Source organism: Acyrthosiphon pisum, chromosome X (genome assembly GCF_005508785.2).
Source record: "Acyrthosiphon pisum isolate AL4f chromosome X, pea_aphid_22Mar2018_4r6ur, whole genome shotgun sequence".
NCBI classification, from domain to species: Eukaryota; Metazoa; Arthropoda; class Insecta; order Hemiptera; family Aphididae; genus Acyrthosiphon; species Acyrthosiphon pisum.
The window spans coordinates 57,568,856-57,587,201 of NC_042493.1; the positions used below are offsets into that span (position 1 = coordinate 57,568,856).

Sequence of the window (18,346 nt, forward strand, 5' to 3'; positions counted from 1 at the left end):
ACTTAGTTGTTTTCTCAACGACGGGACTCAATGCAAAAAAATGAAAACGAATAAATCATTGTTCTGTGATGTCTCCCAATTTATTATGGCTAAGTTTGGCGTACCTTCACGATTTAATTTATTCATATCAGCAAAAACGCTTATGGCTGTGATATATTTTATACTTGTTTTAATAATAATGCAGCGCACTAAAACTAACCAATAAATTAAAATAAAACCTAATTAAATCATTTTTGGGAATTTGGTTTAAAATTGTGCAATTAAAAATTAAAATATTGTTTGGAAAGTTTCGTTGGCTTATATGTTGGATATTTTTTCATATATTCCATTAGTTTAATTATCTGCCTAGACTTCTTTAATGCCCCACTTGTTGATATTGATTTTCCAACTGCATTACGCGTTTACCAGTAATTGTTTGTTTGTTTTTTTTTTCAAGAAGAAATACTTTGCACAATTTGTATATTGCTGGGAATGAACATTTTTCTGAAATGCTTATTGGACCATTATTTCTCATTGTGTTTCGAAACAGAAACATGATAAAAACTATTTTTATGAAGGACTGTACAATGTCTAAGAATTTTTGTATTTTCATTTAAAGTAAAATAAACTCTTGAAGAAGTCGAACTAAAAAATATATTTTAATATAAAAATATTCCAATGCGAAACAACTCCAGCAACAACTGTGTAGGTACTTGAATTTACCAATGAATTATCAATTATAACTCGAGTGTTCTAATATATGATATAATGCATATGAACACACTATTGAATATCTTTATGGTCGATTTTTTTATATTTACTTGGGTATTTGAGTAGGGCACTTTCCTCCGGTCAAGGAGATTAAACCCCCCTAATCTTAATCAAGTCAACAGTGTTCTGATTTACGCCAAAAAGTAGATACCTAATTTAGAATTCTCAAATCTGACATAAATTAATTTTCTTAATTGAAAACATTTATTTATTTCCGAAAATGTATCTTAATTTATTTATCAAGAAATGTATTATATCCAATCGAAAATGTTTAATATTATTGGAACAGATTAGTACTTGCGATATAATGACAGAAGTATCTCTTTCAAGGTCTTGGGAGATTTACTGTGTTTAAAAATAAATTATGATTTGTGACTAATATCCGAAAGTGTATTTAAAAAAAAGTATATATGTATACATGTGTACATACATATATGTGTGGTATAATTATTACCTATATATGGTCAAAATAGAGATCACAGCCTATTCTGTTATTTTTTTTGGTACTCACAACTCTAAATTTACTTAATGTTATATTTGACAGTCTACCCATGAATATAACTTTAGCTATATTATTTCAATAACAAAGCGAAATATTTTTTGGTTGTAATTTGTAAGTGCAAATCTAAGTAAGCACAAACGTACGATATGTATTATGATAAATTAATAAAATAAAACTTACAATTTTTTAAACCTGATGATATTTTATCTTGATATTAGTAAGTCGAAATTGATAAAATGTATCCTTTTTTCGACTATGCTAAAATCGGAGTAAAATTATTTAACATCAAACCGAAAGAAGAGTATTCACATAATAAAGGTAATATTCTTATGTCTATAATCTATATTCTATACGAACGTATGTCGATGTTTCCATCTTAATGACACGATAGTTAATAATATTTTTTTATTTTTGTACTTACTTAATATAATATTATTTACTATTTAGCGTTTTGAAACAGTGGCCTTCTGGCTTTTTTCGTTGATTTATGAATATGTCAACACTTGAGGTTTATGGTATCACTTGTTCATTTATTTCTATATCAATATTAATTATTTACAGTATAGCAGTAATTGCGGGGCGGTTCGCTAGTCCGGCAGCCGGGCGTAAAGCGGGCTTGCCAGATACGGCGTGTGGACACGACGCACTATAAGTTACGTCCTATTATACATTGGCGTTTTATGTACAAAGGGGGTACAGTTTGTGGTACGGAGTCGACCACGGATAGTGTCCTGCTACGAAGCGACTGCTATCGTGAATCTGACCCGAGAAGGCAGGCTCTCAAAAGCGGCCGGGGGAACAGTGGGTTTTAGACGCGCCTAGTGATACGTCTAGTGGGCAGTGGCAGTGCCGCTGGTCCTGGATTGGCTGGTCCCTCTGGTCCAACGCTCTCGCGTTCTCCTCTTTGGAATGAACCGGGGATCGCCGGATGCGTCTCCGGGCCTTGGGCAATACTTCACGTATTGTTCCCTGGGCGAAGGTAGCAGCTCCTGAGGGTCTCTCGGGTGGCACAGTACCCGGCTGTCCGTTGAGGACGGCTCGCTGTCCAGTCGGACCGCCCGTCGCCTTGATCGGTGAATGTGCTTCGGTCCGTCGACTCATACACACTGAGTGCGGCGATGCCCGGACGGGTTGCTCACGGGTTTGTACGATGATTCTTCGTCGGTGACTTTCCCGCCGGTGTTCTCTTTGCTGCGTCCTGTAGATGTTCGCTCCGTCAGTCCTTCTATTCTTCGTATTGTGTTGAGTGTTTGGTCGAAGAAATTATACTGAGTGAAGAAGGTGCCCTTTGGTTATAGAATACAGCCGGTATATAACCCGTGCGCCGTACCGACTAGCAAACTACTGCGTTGGCCGTCGTGTTGTTTGTGTTTACGGTCGTTGCGGGTTTTGGTGTTGCTCGTTGGTTTTTTGAGTTATTGCTGTGGGGAGAGTCTTGTTGTCTTCCTCCTGACCTCCCCTATTCATAGCCGTACCCCTTAGGTCATTGTTGTATCTCAGAGACCTTTTATTTAGTAAAAGGTCTCTGATTACTGCTATTTTGTGTATGGTGCGTTCTGATTGGTCGATTTGTGTTAGTCCTGAAAAGAACTGTTTTTGATGGATGGTGTACCGTTACAGCTTTCAGTTTACAAACTAAGAAAGAAACGTTCTCGTTATTAAATTGCATTATAACTTATAAGTGACTGAGCTATACGCCTATACGGTAAAATAGTAAACACTAAATAATGTCATCGATGTAGCTCTGTAGCGTCTGTTTAACATCACTATACCTACCTTTAAAGTTATTTAGTAAAAAATTATCCGCATTTTAATGTAGTTTTTTTTTTTTATTATTGAGCTAAAAAAACATCAACAACAGAGGTTATTAATTTTTATAAAATATAGGTACATAATAAGTGGTTTCTGATTGTCATTAACAAAAAAGTTTAAATTCTATTGTATAGTTCGGTCTTCCTTAGGAAAGCTAATATGTTTGATATGTTTTCGATGCCTGGCCCTAATGCTTCGTTCATGTTGGGTGGAATGTTGAATTTTCTGAGTTCGTCAGCGTATTGATGTAGTTTTGCTTATAAAATTAGGTATGTTTTAGTTAATTTTGCGTTCATGAGTACAACACTATCCTTATTGACCCCTTTCCGTTATCGTCCGTGGCAATATAATATTTAGATATATTATAATATTATAATATGTTATATGATAATATAGATACATACCCTTTTCGTGTGTAAAAATCACAGAATGGTATAGATGATAGCAATATCATATTAATTTTAACTTTAAAATTATAAATAACTCGAGTTTATTATAAATTAATTTTAATGAGATGTTATAATTAACTTGGTAATATAATATTGTGAAACATGTTGTTACATTTTTGTCGAAGAATTAACTTGAATAATATTCCCTGAATCGTTGCTGTAAACCTGAATTGATTATTACAAATAAAATATGCGTATCTTCAAGAATATTTTCACACGCTATATTTATTTTGCGTATTATTAAAAATGTGACCGCTGACAGGATCTGAATTGAGAAGTCAGCAATTCCTGTAGATGAGTGGGCGGTGACCTTAGCGTCTTTGCGCTTTTGCATTTTATATTTGTTATTTATAAACAAAAATCCACCGTATTTTTCGATATCAATAAATGGCTACGTGTCGTTTTTACGTACAGCCACCGGACGATCGTGGCAGTATTCATAAATAATATTATAACTCCACATAAACCTTTATTTTAAAACTTTTTTTTCTTCTTTATTATTTTCTCAAAACGCTTTTATCGCTGTACAATAACAGTCTAAGAACTTATTATTGTGTTCTTTGAAATCGAATCTTGAAATAAATATATATATATATATATATATTTATTTTTTATTTTAAATCACTTTGTGCAGTCGGACTTACTTTAATAGCTTTAAGCGTGCAAAAAAAAAATAACATTAAAAAACAATTATTCTTATACACCTAGAATTTATATAGCATGTAATCCATATACGCATATCAGAGTTTACCGTTTATTTTTATTTAGTAAGTTAGGTATTATTATTATTATTTTAAACATCTTAATATAAAAGCATAGTTTAGTAATGCCAGATTACCTATTGTTCAGAAATTATATGATAAAACCTTGACAATTCCTTTGCTTTTACATACTCCTAATTATATTTGATAGATACTTAGAATAATTTTCGTTTAGAAAAATCAAACTAAATAAAATAATGGAATTCGCCGTGTGCTAATTCGATAATAGTACAATATGGGTAAAAATATATAGTATTTATATATGTGAATTAATCAGTTATTGTATTAATTCAATCACACGGCGTTTGAGATAGGCTATTTAGGTACACTGATAACTTTCATGCTTCATTATCGCCAGATCCTTCAATAATAAAATACTATGATTTCACTTTGCGGATTGCACTTTCATCACATATTTTCAACTTTTGAGAGTTAAAATTATTCAGTCCAAATGGTAATTATTCCACCTGTGACATTAGTGTAAGCCTGGGCAAGTTGATGATAATTTTTAACTTAGTGAAGTTAAGTTAATGTAAAACATTTTAACTCAGTTAATAGTTAAAAGTTAACCTAATTTTTTTTTTAACTCAGTTCAGTTAAAAGTTATATGAATATTTTCAATTAACTTATTAACTCAAGTTAAGTTAAGTTATTATTTTTTTTTTTTTTATAATATCTTTATAAATACCACCCAGTAATATGGTTTAAATAATAAAAATCATAAATATTATTGAACACAGGAAATAGCCAATAGCTTTTCTATACATGGGTACTAAATTAATAGAATTATGAAGTAAGTACGAAAAAAATACGAAATTGAAAATGCCAAAACAAATACAACCTTTTGATTTATTAATACACTAATACAGATAAGTACTATACATTTTTTTTAAATTATTAAATAAAAATAACATGGTATTTAAGAATGTACTTAATTTTAAACTCTGAATACTTTTTCAAGGTACTAAAAGTCTATAACTGTTAGAGAATATAGCCAACTTTATACTTCAGTAAAATATTTATATTTATAAATATTTATTTAAGAAATTGATTTAACTATATTTGTTATTCCCTATTCTAGTAAATGGTTATGTAATATCAACAATAATTTTTATTTTTATTATTTAATTATTTATAAATTAACTTAACTTGAATTTGATTAAAAGTAACTCGTTATTTATTAAGTTAATATCAATTAAAATAAGTTAAGTTAAAAATTAAGTTAATGAAAATGAAATTTAAAAAAGTTAAGTTAAAAGTTAAAATTAACTTAACTTTTAACTTTTTAACGCGTTTATGCCCAGGCTTGCATTAGTGTGTAACTAATGTTATTGTTAGTAAAATATGTTAACGCACTATTACAATTTGGAAAAAAAATTAAGCTGAATCATAAATTCTGAAAAAGGTACAAACGTATACTGTAATAGTATAATCCGCTATGTTTATAGTCGTGTATACCGGTTAACTGGTTTTTATTTGTTTTCATAAACTAATAAATTATGTAAGTTAGTAAATATATTTGAAAGTCTAAACCCAGCATGACATGTGAACGCAGCATATTTTCGTTTCAAATTATAGGTCTGAGTTTAATTTGTATTACTTTTTCAGAAGTTTTCAATTAGGAGAAAGTATCCTACTACTTTCAATTAAACTATTAAACCATTAATTGTTTAATTGCATGACCCAGTTTAGTGCAGTGTATACTATGGTGACCATAGTATGTCTCATTTCAAGCATCGTTTATTCGTGTCATCTTGTTCTAAAATAAATAAACAAACTTCAAACGGGACGCATTTTATCTCGTTTAAAAAGATAGTGCCCGTGTTATTATTATACCTGACTACACGAAAAAAAACCTGTGCACGAAATAAATACAATAAAATACGTTTACAATTGAATCCAAATAGTTATGACTTATGAGTAACAGTTTTTATGTAACGAGTATCGAGTACGGACGAATAATATTGTCAGCTATAAGCACGATAGATACGTCATATTGCACAGTGTTTTATTACGAACTCGCACGACTGTCACACATTTTAACAACAAACCTTTCCTACTATAAAGGAACGTTATCCCTAAGACATCTTAAAAATAATATAAAAAACGATTTAACATTATTAAATCTTTTTTTTTTAGAGGTAAGTCCAAATAAAAACGGATTTAACTGGTTTTTTTTTTTTGGAAATATGGTCACTCTAACCAGACTCCTAGTGTATTTTCTCAATCTTTTTATAGTTGCGACTGCCAAAATCGGTCAATAATAAAGTCAGTTACCGAGGTAACTCAGAGACCACTTTGCAATGAATACTTATTTCAGCTTGATTATCGGTTTTATCAGTTTTACCAGTCTATAAGTCAATATTATGTGTTTACAGTAGTAAAATTAATAATTATTGAATTATTTTATAAACGTACCTGTTAGTGTTTATAATTATGTCTCCGTGTATAAAGATACATTATTAGTTTTAAACTATTTTGTAACTATAATATCAATAATTAATTGAACTTTACTTATAACTTAATTAAAATACATTTTGAATTTTCATCTAACTAATAAAATTATTGACTTATCTTGTTTATAACAACATTAAAATGTTTATAACAAAAAACACAAATAAGTCTATATTAATCATCCAAAGTATTTATTGACAAATTCTCCAAAATTTCTAAAAGTCCATTAAAATATTTACCTTTTGGACAAATCTTACGTTTGCAAATATTGTCCGTTCTTGAACAAAATTATACTTGTCTGATAATTTAGCTATAAAAAGATGGAATACCTATTATATTATAAGACAATATAGTAATTTAATTATTTATTTATTCCTTCGTTGATTTTAATTTGGCCTCGACGACTAGTTTGATTGCGTAACATCAATTCACATTATTGAAATATATAGTAATAATATAATTACATATTTTTATTGCTAACATGTTACACGTCATAATAATATGATTGAAAAAAAAAAATAAAATAAAAATAACAAACTTAATATATTGTATACAAAATATAGTTTAATATCAACCACATTAACTTATAATTATGTATTTAGTAAATAGTCCAATGTATAATAAAAGTTTTTAAAAAAATTAAATTTTAATACATATTAACTAATAGTTTACTTAATGAAAAATTTCACTAATGCAAAAGTTAAAATTAATAAGTAATTTAACAACTTTAGTATACGTTCTCGGAAATATTGGAAAATTATCTTAAATCGTGAACAGAAAAAGTTTGAAAATACTTGAACGTAATCAATTGCATATTTTTTATTTTAATCAGATTCTTAATTAATACCATTCTATCGTTATAATATAAATAATAAACGAAATGCCAACAGTTATATTGCATTGTTCTGTAGCTATCAATGATAATAAAAATCGGTAGATACTTACACAAAAACCACAATAACCGGTATTAATGAATATTTTTGAATTTATTGTACTTTGTTTCAATACAAATACGTATTAATTCTGAAAATCGCTATCAAAATTGATTACAGTCTTAAGTTGCGTTCGATATTTAATAAAAATACCTAATAATATATTATATTAAATACAGCACTTTAATTAATTACGTCTGTTGATACACTTAAATCATTTTATTTGAAAACAATACAATATTATATATACATACTATATAGGTACTTAGTGGCTGCCATTAAGTCTATCATTACTAATTAAAAATATATTGTTGGATTTCTAATGAAAAACTAAATTCAATAAATTCTTCAAACGAAAATAAATGGTAGCTTTGATGGGCAAATCGTTTTTAGGTACAAGGCTTGTCGCATTCATTGAGTTCCATTAATCTCTTCTTTACAAAATTTCGTTACTCATTATAATATTGTAAAAATACGACATGAATAAAACCAAAACGCACCTACACAATAAACATATTGTATAATCATTCCTAATTAAACCTTTTAAATAACAATTTGTAAATATTTTGTTCATCAATTTATTTATTTATGACCACGTGATTTTTTATAACAAGCATATTATGCTCGTTTACATGTAATTTTAGAGAAATTAATAATTTTATATTTAGAAATTAAATGAAATGTTTGTTTTTAATTTTATAGATGGACCTGATGAAAATCAGCGTCGTATTGTACATCTCACTCATATTAGTACTCAATAAGTATTCGGATTGTACGACTCATCCTAGGGTCAAAATGTATGGTCCTAAAGTAACAGTCATAGATCGTCGGAAACCTGATCCGAAAATTGGACAAGACGTAATTAATGAGGTAAAAATTATTTCCCAACCGGAAGATTTTTTGGACGAACCCAGCTGCCTTGAATTGCGTCTAATGTGGCGCACTTATCAGCGGCAAAATCAATTGACACAATCAGCTAGCAGTTTACCGCTGACTTTCGATCCGTTTGCATTTAATACATGGGAAGATTACATTAAGCCGAGATACATAAACAGACAAAAATCAATGATGTTTGAACGAACCATACCAGACAGGTAATATATTATGCTATTAATATTATTAATAAAACATTAGTTCCGAAGGAAACAATATAGGTACAGAAGTGTGTATTTTTTTTAATATCAGAATAATTTTTATAACCTTATTACACGAGTTCAGACGGTGTTTCAATAAACACACATTTATCAGAATATTACTATTATACATATAGTTAAGAACTGACATTTTACTACGATTAATATTTTATATTAGTAATGTATCTAGGCAGTTCTCGACAGTTTATTTCGTCGAATTCTCGATTAATCATTTTGTTTACGATTCAGTAAAACAGTTTTTACTCGTTATAAACCAGTATTTTGTGATTTAATATTTAAAAATTATGTGTATAGGTAGTAGTCTATTTGCACCCCAATAGTTATGGACATTTTTCTACAAAATAAAAAAACCTAATGCCCTGATTATAACCCAAATGCGGCCATTTTGCATGCAACGTTGCCGTTATTTATCCTTTAAGATCGTTTAAGACAAATCTGAAAAAAGTTTATCATTTTTAATTTAATGATAAAATATACTATACAGTAAATATACATATTAATATATTATATTATATCTAAATTTTATTAATATTGTATTAAATTATGAATTTAAAATAGTTAAATTTTTACGTAAAATCAACATAAATAATAAATACTACATATTAGTAATATGTATTATGCATTACAATCGCGATCGTCGTTGTAACACCTCTTAACTCACTTTTTTCAAATTGTTCAGAAGACACATTAAACTGAATAAATTTGTTTCCAATAAAAAAAATGTAATTGTTAGACTTTAATTTTAAAGAATAGCTATAATTAAATATTAAATTGTATTATTTTCAACAATTTAGACCATTTTATACCAACCAACGTCAAACGCAATTTAAAAAACCACGAGATACGTGTTATTCCAAACAGTGTCGATAATATAAGTATAGATCACCCCAAAGGTCTCAATGATATAATCTGAGATACGAGTTATTACTACAAATGATTATTTGGAGGGAAAAAACACAATAGAATTTGTAGTCATAGATAAAAATTAAGCACAATAATAACAGCTATACAGTGGTACCAAATTCTCATTTTCAAAAAAAAATGGAGTTAAGAGGTGTTACAACGACGGTCGCGCAATACTACACATATTATGTATATATAAATATTACCAGAATTGTATTAAATTTGAATGTCAAAATTGTTAAATGTTTATAAAATCAAAATGAAAAATACACATATTATGTCAATAATATAAGAATGTCAAATAATACAAAAATTAATTAGTTACAATAATAATACATATTATATTATTAATCAATTCCTCGAAATGAATGGAAAATGTTTTAGGTATTCTACTTACTCTATTTAAATATTTTTCTCTGTACTCATTCCACGCTTCATCACTAAATTATATCTATTAGTTCTTTTTCGTCTTTACGTCTTATTTTTATTTTACCCTTCTCTCATTTAGTTTTAATATGATTCCACTTGTATTAGTTCCAAATTGTTAATAAGTCAATAATAACATAGTAAATAAAGGATGAGGTGGATAAAATTAGAGTTAGAGGGTTTGTGAAATGATTCAGAACAATTTGTAGTGCTAGGTGGGTCAGATGGAGGTTCAGCAAATTTATGGTAGAAATGGACATCCTTCAAAGATATAGTATTGTTCAATATGTAATCAGAGAATTTGGATAAATATCCTAAGTTAAAACTGGAGTTAAGTTTTGTAAACCAAAAAAGCATCTTCTAAGAGCACGGTAACGACATAATATTATCTATATTGATTTGGATATTGGTATCGATTATCAAGAGAAACGATCAAATATTATTTTAGATTTGATAGTTACCTATCAAATATATTTTATTGGGTATATACCAATATACCCAATAAATGGTAACGTTGCACGATTTTTAACCAATCTGATATAATTTAAAAATTAGATTGTAAGAAGTTATTGTGGTTAAACCAAAATAACGACATGTGTGTTTAGGGTCCAGCATTATTTGTATTGTGCCATAACAAAAATCAAAATATCATTGGTTTGAAATTAAGTTGGTTAATTTTTTAACCTTATTTTATTGGCAAATATTCGAATTCCGTAATACATATAGGGATCACCCAATGCCCAAACCCTAATAAAGTAAATAACTTATCATGTTAAAAATATTTCGAAGTCATTAAAAATCTTACTACACACCTAAATACGAAATAATAATTCCAAAAATTTTTTTAGAAAAGTATTGAGATTTTTTCGAACTGTTTTACTCAAAGTGTCTCATCTTACCCAGATATTGAGATAAAATGGTACACGACATGTTGGATATATGAGACACATATTATAATCATATAGAAAAAATACATTATTGTTTTTTTGTGTTGTATAAATATAACATAAAATAATATATAGACCTTTTTCAGACATTTTATCCTATTACTTTAGGTATTAAAAATAAATAACTGTTCATAACATCGAAATAGGTGGATATTTGATTGAATTTTAGGGGGGTCTAAAGTATTTCTTTACAAAATAAGAAGTGAGCTTTTGAAAATGAAAAATAATTTGAGGGGGGTTTCGATCTCCGTCTATTACATCTTGTCCCACTTGTCTCAATGAGTATTAAATTACTTAAGTATTTTTAAAATCAAAAATATTGATCGCATTGTATTATAAAATGAAACCATTAAATGCGCAACAAAATGTACAACAACAATAGTGTAATGCTATAAGAAATAATTACATATGTACTTAGCTAACAGCTATACAATTTATTGCAAATAAATTTACATCGCCAAACAACTTTTTTTTAAAAACATTGTTTTTTCACTAGGAAACATAGTTATCATTAATATGAAACGTTATAATAAAAGTTTCACAAACACTGAAAATAAATGTCCCCAAGAGATATTGTGTAAACATATTAGTTTTTGAGATAATACAATGTCCCATTTTACCGAGTATCCCGTCTTACCCAGGTTTGAACTAGTTTAAACGAGTGGGATTTTCATAATTATATTATAACTACCTAGGTAGTTTTATGTATCTTGGGGTCTAACCTAGGTTGACAATGGCAATGGTACCTATTGTCAATCGCTTTCCTGAACTATTTGTTAATATTTACTCTGACTTGAACCAAGTACCTTGCATAAATGAATCAACACCATTTAATGATTTCTTTTCTTACTCCTTAATCTTAACTAATTTATATGTTTTATAATGAATTTTAGACGATTCTCAACCATATTCCAAATATATTTCTTTATAAAAAATTGTAGTTTCACTTTAAGCCCCATGCTAATTAAAATCTTTACTTTATCACTAGAATCTGATAATTTTCCTTTCCGATTGATCGTTTATTTCTCCAATTATAAACAATCGACATTTTTTCTATTTTAAATCAACCTTTAATATTGAAACTATCAATATTATTCCTTAACACTTTTCCAAATTAACATATTTAAAAATAATATATTATTGTTCTACGTTTCTCAATAATGATCAATATTGTTTTATTCCCAGGCGATCTTGATGTAATAAATAAATTAGTTTTAACCAAAAATATTATGTTACAATCTTTTGACGACTGCAATGCCTAATCGGGCGTAATACATTTTATATCTACGTTTCAAAAACTTTCGATAAAATCAACCATAAAATCTTATTTGAGAAACTACAATAATTTATTTTACTTGGTTTTTTTTATGTTTCATCACATATTTTTCCAAAACATTTTGTATGTGACATTATATTTTACAATTATATAATAAATATAATAATAAAATAAATAGAATATTTATCATAATATACTGATAGTTTATTTTACTCAAGTATTAAATCCTTTCATCAAATAGTTGTTATTTTATGAAGCTTTTCTATTTATTGTTTTTATAATAATATATAATTTATTATATTAATATATTTTTATTTTTATTTATACATTTATTACTCATTATAATACCCATATTATGTATTTGTTTCTTTGAAGCCATAAATATAGGTACTTGTGCATGAATAAAGTACTTACATTTTTTTTTTTTTTTTTTCATAGATTAGGTATATTTCAGAATTCAGAATCTCATGAATTTTTAGTGTATTCAATTCATAGCCGAAACTCGTAACAATTTGTTTAATTATTCGCATTTAATATATAATTATTATGAATTTACAGGTTTCATATTTACAGGCAACTTAGACCGTTTGAAAAAATCGCTAGGCTGACCACTACAACGAGGGCTATCATGGATGATCAGTTGACGAGAAAAGCAAATTTATTTCGTCTGGGTTATCATCCCTTGACTAAAATACCTGTTATCGCCATGCGCCTGACAGCCAAAGATAGATTCCAAGAGTTAAAAGAACTGATGCGTCACGAGAAGACAAACAATTACCAAGCGGGAGACAGTGATGATGATCCGTTTTCCATCGTACCGATCACCGCGGCGGCGGTCACTTCCAACGGCACTGCGGGTAAAAAACGACCTGGCTACGAGTCATTGATGTCACGACCCAGACACTTTTCACAAGGGCACTATATGAACATGAAACCAAACGGCGAACATATCGACAATACTGTGACAGTTACACCGCAGGCAATTATAATTTTGTTATATAAAATATATTATTGTAACAGTGGTGGTTAAAATGGGAGAGTATAAGTAATGCACTGCACTTATATTATATTAGAACAGCGGTTCCCAACATTTTGAGGCGTGAGTTAATGTACTATAGGTACATGTTTTCAGACCATTGTTGTGGTCAATCACTACAATTTACTTATAATAATTGAGAAAATTATAAAATAAGTACATACATTTTGACCCAGGGATCTGATAAATTTTGATATGAATACAATATGATTCATGAGGCAGATAGGATAATATTAGAATATTATTAACGGAGCGAAATACCTATATACAATAATAAATCATCAGATTTCATGTTTTCATAATAAACTAATAAAAAAAAATATAGGTACACAATTTAAATGGGAATATTTACGTTTTACGTAACATACATTTTTGATTAATCGATTTTGTTGTCTTAAAAATCATTAAAGGTGAATTGTTCACCAAATATTTATTTCAGCATTCAGTATGAACTACTTATGAGAAACCATGTTTTGAATATTCAATTCTCAGTTAGTTAGCTATACAAATCGAACATTTAGGTATATATATTTTTAACTAATAATTGTTAGCAAATTTCGTTATTTTAAAGAATTTTAGTCACAATTTAAACTTTAAATATACTTATAAAAAATTCATGCTTATATATAAACTATAATATTTTTAATTGCTATTCTAACAATTTTTGAAGAACCTTGTATTAAATTATCAAGCTTTTTGACCTTATTAAATATTTAAATTTTAGATACAAAAAGAAAAATTTTATTATGAATATCTAATTCAAAATTCTAATTCTTTTGTCAAGGTTCAATACTTTAAACGGTCATAAAAATGTATTGTTAATTTACGCTACGTTCATTTGTTAACTTTTTTTTTTATTTCACTAATTACAACTTATGTGGAACCTTCTATTACATTATCAAAATTTTTTATCGATGATAATTGAAGAGAAACTAAAAAAACCTATAATTTCTCATTCTAATAAATAGCTAAAAAGGAGACATACATTTTTGAAAATCTTAATGAAAAATTTAAGTATCTATGGTCATTCATTTTTTAATTACCAAAAAAGCAAAATCAATCAAATCAAAACTTCTCAGTTTTTCTTAATTTTTTTTTTTGTTCCTCTTTACGCCTCGAAACTACCCCCCCCCCCCCCCAGAACCTCCCAGTTACATTCACTTTTATACCAGAACAAATTCTGAAGTAGAAAATCAATGTAATTTTACTGCCACAAAATGTGATGAAAGATACAAAAAACCGCACATATCATTGTAAAATCAATATACATTCATCCCTCCGCGCGGAATCTGAAAAATCGAGAATCGCTGTATTTCATCATAATATGTTTCCGTGAGGGGCGACCACCAACCAAACAGCCCGTTTAGACCATACAAAAGACATATAGAATATTCACTGATTATTGTTGGGTACACATTATGTCAACTAGTGAAAAAATGTTGAATGATTTGAAACGAACTTGAATTCTCTCGATTTTTTTCTATAGATTACTCGTATACCTATAGTCGATGAAATTTATTTTAGATTAACAGTTTAATTTAACTTTAACAAAGTAAATATTAAATTAACTTATCTAAGTGTATTTATAATTCTGATTCTATAGCAGATAATAAAGTTGTACATTTTAATACCTATGCACGTTGATCAATCATACATAAATACTTTTGCAATATAAATAAACCACTATAAGTATTTCTAATTTTCGTTTTTTAAAGTTTCAATGTTTTTCCGAGTTTCGTATAGTTAAAAATATGTCCATCGTGAGATTTTGTCACAAAGTTACGGACATTTAGCTTAACCTAACATATAATTTGCAGATCGGAAATCTGTACATTTTAAATACCAATTAATGGAATTTTAAATAGTTTTCATAAAGTAAATATGGCCTACCCTTTGGCTGCTCTTTACGTATTTTTTGTTGTTGATAATGATACATTTGTAATGTTACTTATATTTTCATAGTTGAATCAATTGTAAAATAATAAAATAGTATTAATTTCAATGAACAACATTTTAAAGAAATATCATATACATTTAAAGTCTATATGTGCAAAAATTATCTACTTAAATTGATTATTTACAATTTTATTTTAGTTGAATTAAATTCGTTGATTAGTAGTTATTACATTTCTAAACTGTTATTCAAAAAAACTAAAATCTTATGCTAAAATATCACGATAGATATAAACATTATTTAACATTGGAGTTTTGATTATTATTTATCGTGGCCATTTATAGGTACCATACTGGTAACTATGCTTAACACGAGCTAAGAGCTTGTTAGGTCATCTATTATCAGTGACATATTAAACGAGGGGGATAAAGAAATTTCTTCTAAAGACTTTTTATTTGTATGACTATAGTGACTATAATAATAATGGTAATATTATAATAATTGTAGCGATATTATGATATAAATTGATCAAAGGGCTGATATAATCTGCAGATGATAATTTAAGTAAATTATAATTTATACAAACTCCTTACAAACAGCTACCTATCTGTTATTTTTGACTCCATCCCATTCCATCTGCAAAGTGAAAAAACGTTCTATTCACACCACAGCGTCAAACAATACACCGAATTTAAAGGATGAATATTAAGTCGAATAAATCTTAGTTTAAACATTGTAGAAAGCTACAGTGCTATTATAGTGCTTAATTTGATTGATTACGTTTTCGAGTTTAATATTTCAGTCTTCTTATTCAACCTATACTTCAGAAATGTTATATGTACAATAAATTGTATAATCAGTTCCTTTAATTAATTGTTAATCGTATAATAACAGTTTGCTTCATGTTTACAGTATAAATCTTCGCCGCTTATCAAACCATGGAATTCTAGATGGTAAATGTCATAAAGGCAATATTGCGTCAACAGTAAAGCCCAGAATACCTATAGGTACACAATATTATGTTCATATATATTCAAAGCAAATCCTACGTCCATTCACAGAAACTAACCATTTGTCTTCCTTCCGGCAATGAATTATCTGATCTGTTGCGCTTATTCTTGTGTATAAATAAAACAAGATTAAGGTAAGTATAGACACTTATTGTTCTTTTATATTGATTATATTTTAAGCTAATAACTAATATGTTTTTCCTATCTTTTGTAAATTATTAATAATTTTGAATGCCTGTTAAAGCTCTGTTTCTTAATAATATAACATTGTTACGTATTATGAACATACACATAATCAAATGGAAATAGAATAATTATTAGTTGAATTGTTATTAAAAACGTAGGTAATACAAATATAACAGCATCATATAATATATAAATATTATAGAGTTAAGATAATACTCTTACATACACACAACTATGACCAATATTTAATTTTAAGATATAAAAGTGTATAGGTACTTGCTTAGTTTTTATTTTTCTGACGTTGATGATTATTATTAAAACTTAAAACTTATTACCTGTGAACAATTCTAAGGTCCTTCATGAATTATTTGGTTAAACATTTAATTTTTAATTAAATTTCAAAACAGAGATGTGTTTAGTGTTCCGTTTTAATCGTCCACATTAGACTTTTACAAATAGAATGTTCGAGTAAAATACTAATAGTTGGTTCTTTGAGATGATTCCGCATTCTTTCCTTTGTCAATCTTGACTAATCATAAAATATATAATTAAAATGATTTGTTTGATACTTTTACAATTTATTTTATTATAAATAGATAAAAATGTTTATAAGTAATTTTGTAAAATGAAGTCTGAATAAATATCAACCAAGAAAATAGTATGTTAAATAGGTAATATAAAATACAAAGATTCATAAATTCCAACTAATTTAAGAAATTACGAAATTACTACGTTAAAATCCATATTTAAAGATTCTACAGGAAAAATGAATTGTCCATATATTTCCATAATATTTCAAAAGTTTAAAAAATTTAATCTCAATGTTTTTATTAAAATAACATTACAATACATATAAACACCTCCGAATCGTCTAAATTTGTGATTTAAATATTCCCCTAAACTAGTAACTATATATAGATACTTAAATGTTTTTAAAACAAGTGATGAAAAATATTATTAAATACTAATTTCTCTCAATAGTTTTAACAGTTTAATCCTTCAAATCGCAATTAAGTATATGATATGCTTATATTTCCTGAATAAAATTGAATATAATAATTTGAATCGGATAATCTAGTTTTTTTGTTTTTAGTTGCATTTTAGTCAGCGCTAATCCGGTATTGGACAGTTAAAATACAAAAAATATTATTTTCTCACAGCCAAATAATATCGTAAAAATGTAAAATATCAAAGCATAACATGCATAAACTCTCATCACAAATCTCGAAAGCTCAAGTCAAAAAAACAAAATATAATATGCAGAAGTGGGTACAGTACTTATTGGTGCATAATACTACGTAACTACTTCGAACTTTTATTTCCAAACGACCTGAGTGCACCGCTCAGTACCCTACAACAATATAGGTACACACTCACATGTCGCAATAAAACGACGAATGGATGGAGTAGTACAGTAGCTAATTTTGAAAAACATAATATCGAAGTATCATAAAAATGGCAATGAAGCGCTCGCGTTTTCTGGCAAGACTGTTCGCAATACGGTCTGCGATAACTGTGAACGATCGCATGACACGATGTAATATTTCAACTTGACTGCATTTTATTATAATCAGCTAGTGTTTGGTTGTAATAGCGATAAAAGTCTAAATATAAAAGCTCAAATACCTACCAGTTTAAATAGTCCTCAACAATTTAATTATAATATGATACCCGTAAAACGTAGAAATGTCCGCGATTATTTCCCAAGACGAACATAGGTACCTACATTTTTAATTAATTATTAAACATTTTGCAAATTAAAAATACAAATAAAACATAGTACTTAAAAGTCATTATCATTTACAGCTTATATTAAGCAAAAAAGTTATCTCTTGGTTTGGATATAATTGCCTA

General features: G+C 27.9%; 1 protein-coding gene across 1 annotated transcript in view; it reads left to right on the plus strand.

Annotated features, from left to right (window-relative positions):
* The window catches only part of LOC100574916, a 44,596-nt gene extending 26,931 nt beyond the window's left edge, over nucleotides 1-17,665 (plus strand). Inside the window, exons 2-4 of the mRNA XM_003244902.4 lie at nucleotides 8,363-8,754; nucleotides 12,925-13,345; nucleotides 16,209-17,665. Coding sequence (XP_003244950.3) covers nucleotides 8,363-8,754; nucleotides 12,925-13,345; nucleotides 16,209-16,253 — 858 coding nt within the window. The 3' untranslated portion in view covers nucleotides 16,254-17,665. The remainder of the gene's footprint in view (nucleotides 1-8,362; nucleotides 8,755-12,924; nucleotides 13,346-16,208) is intronic.
* The last annotated feature ends 681 nt before the right edge of the window (nucleotides 17,666-18,346 follow it).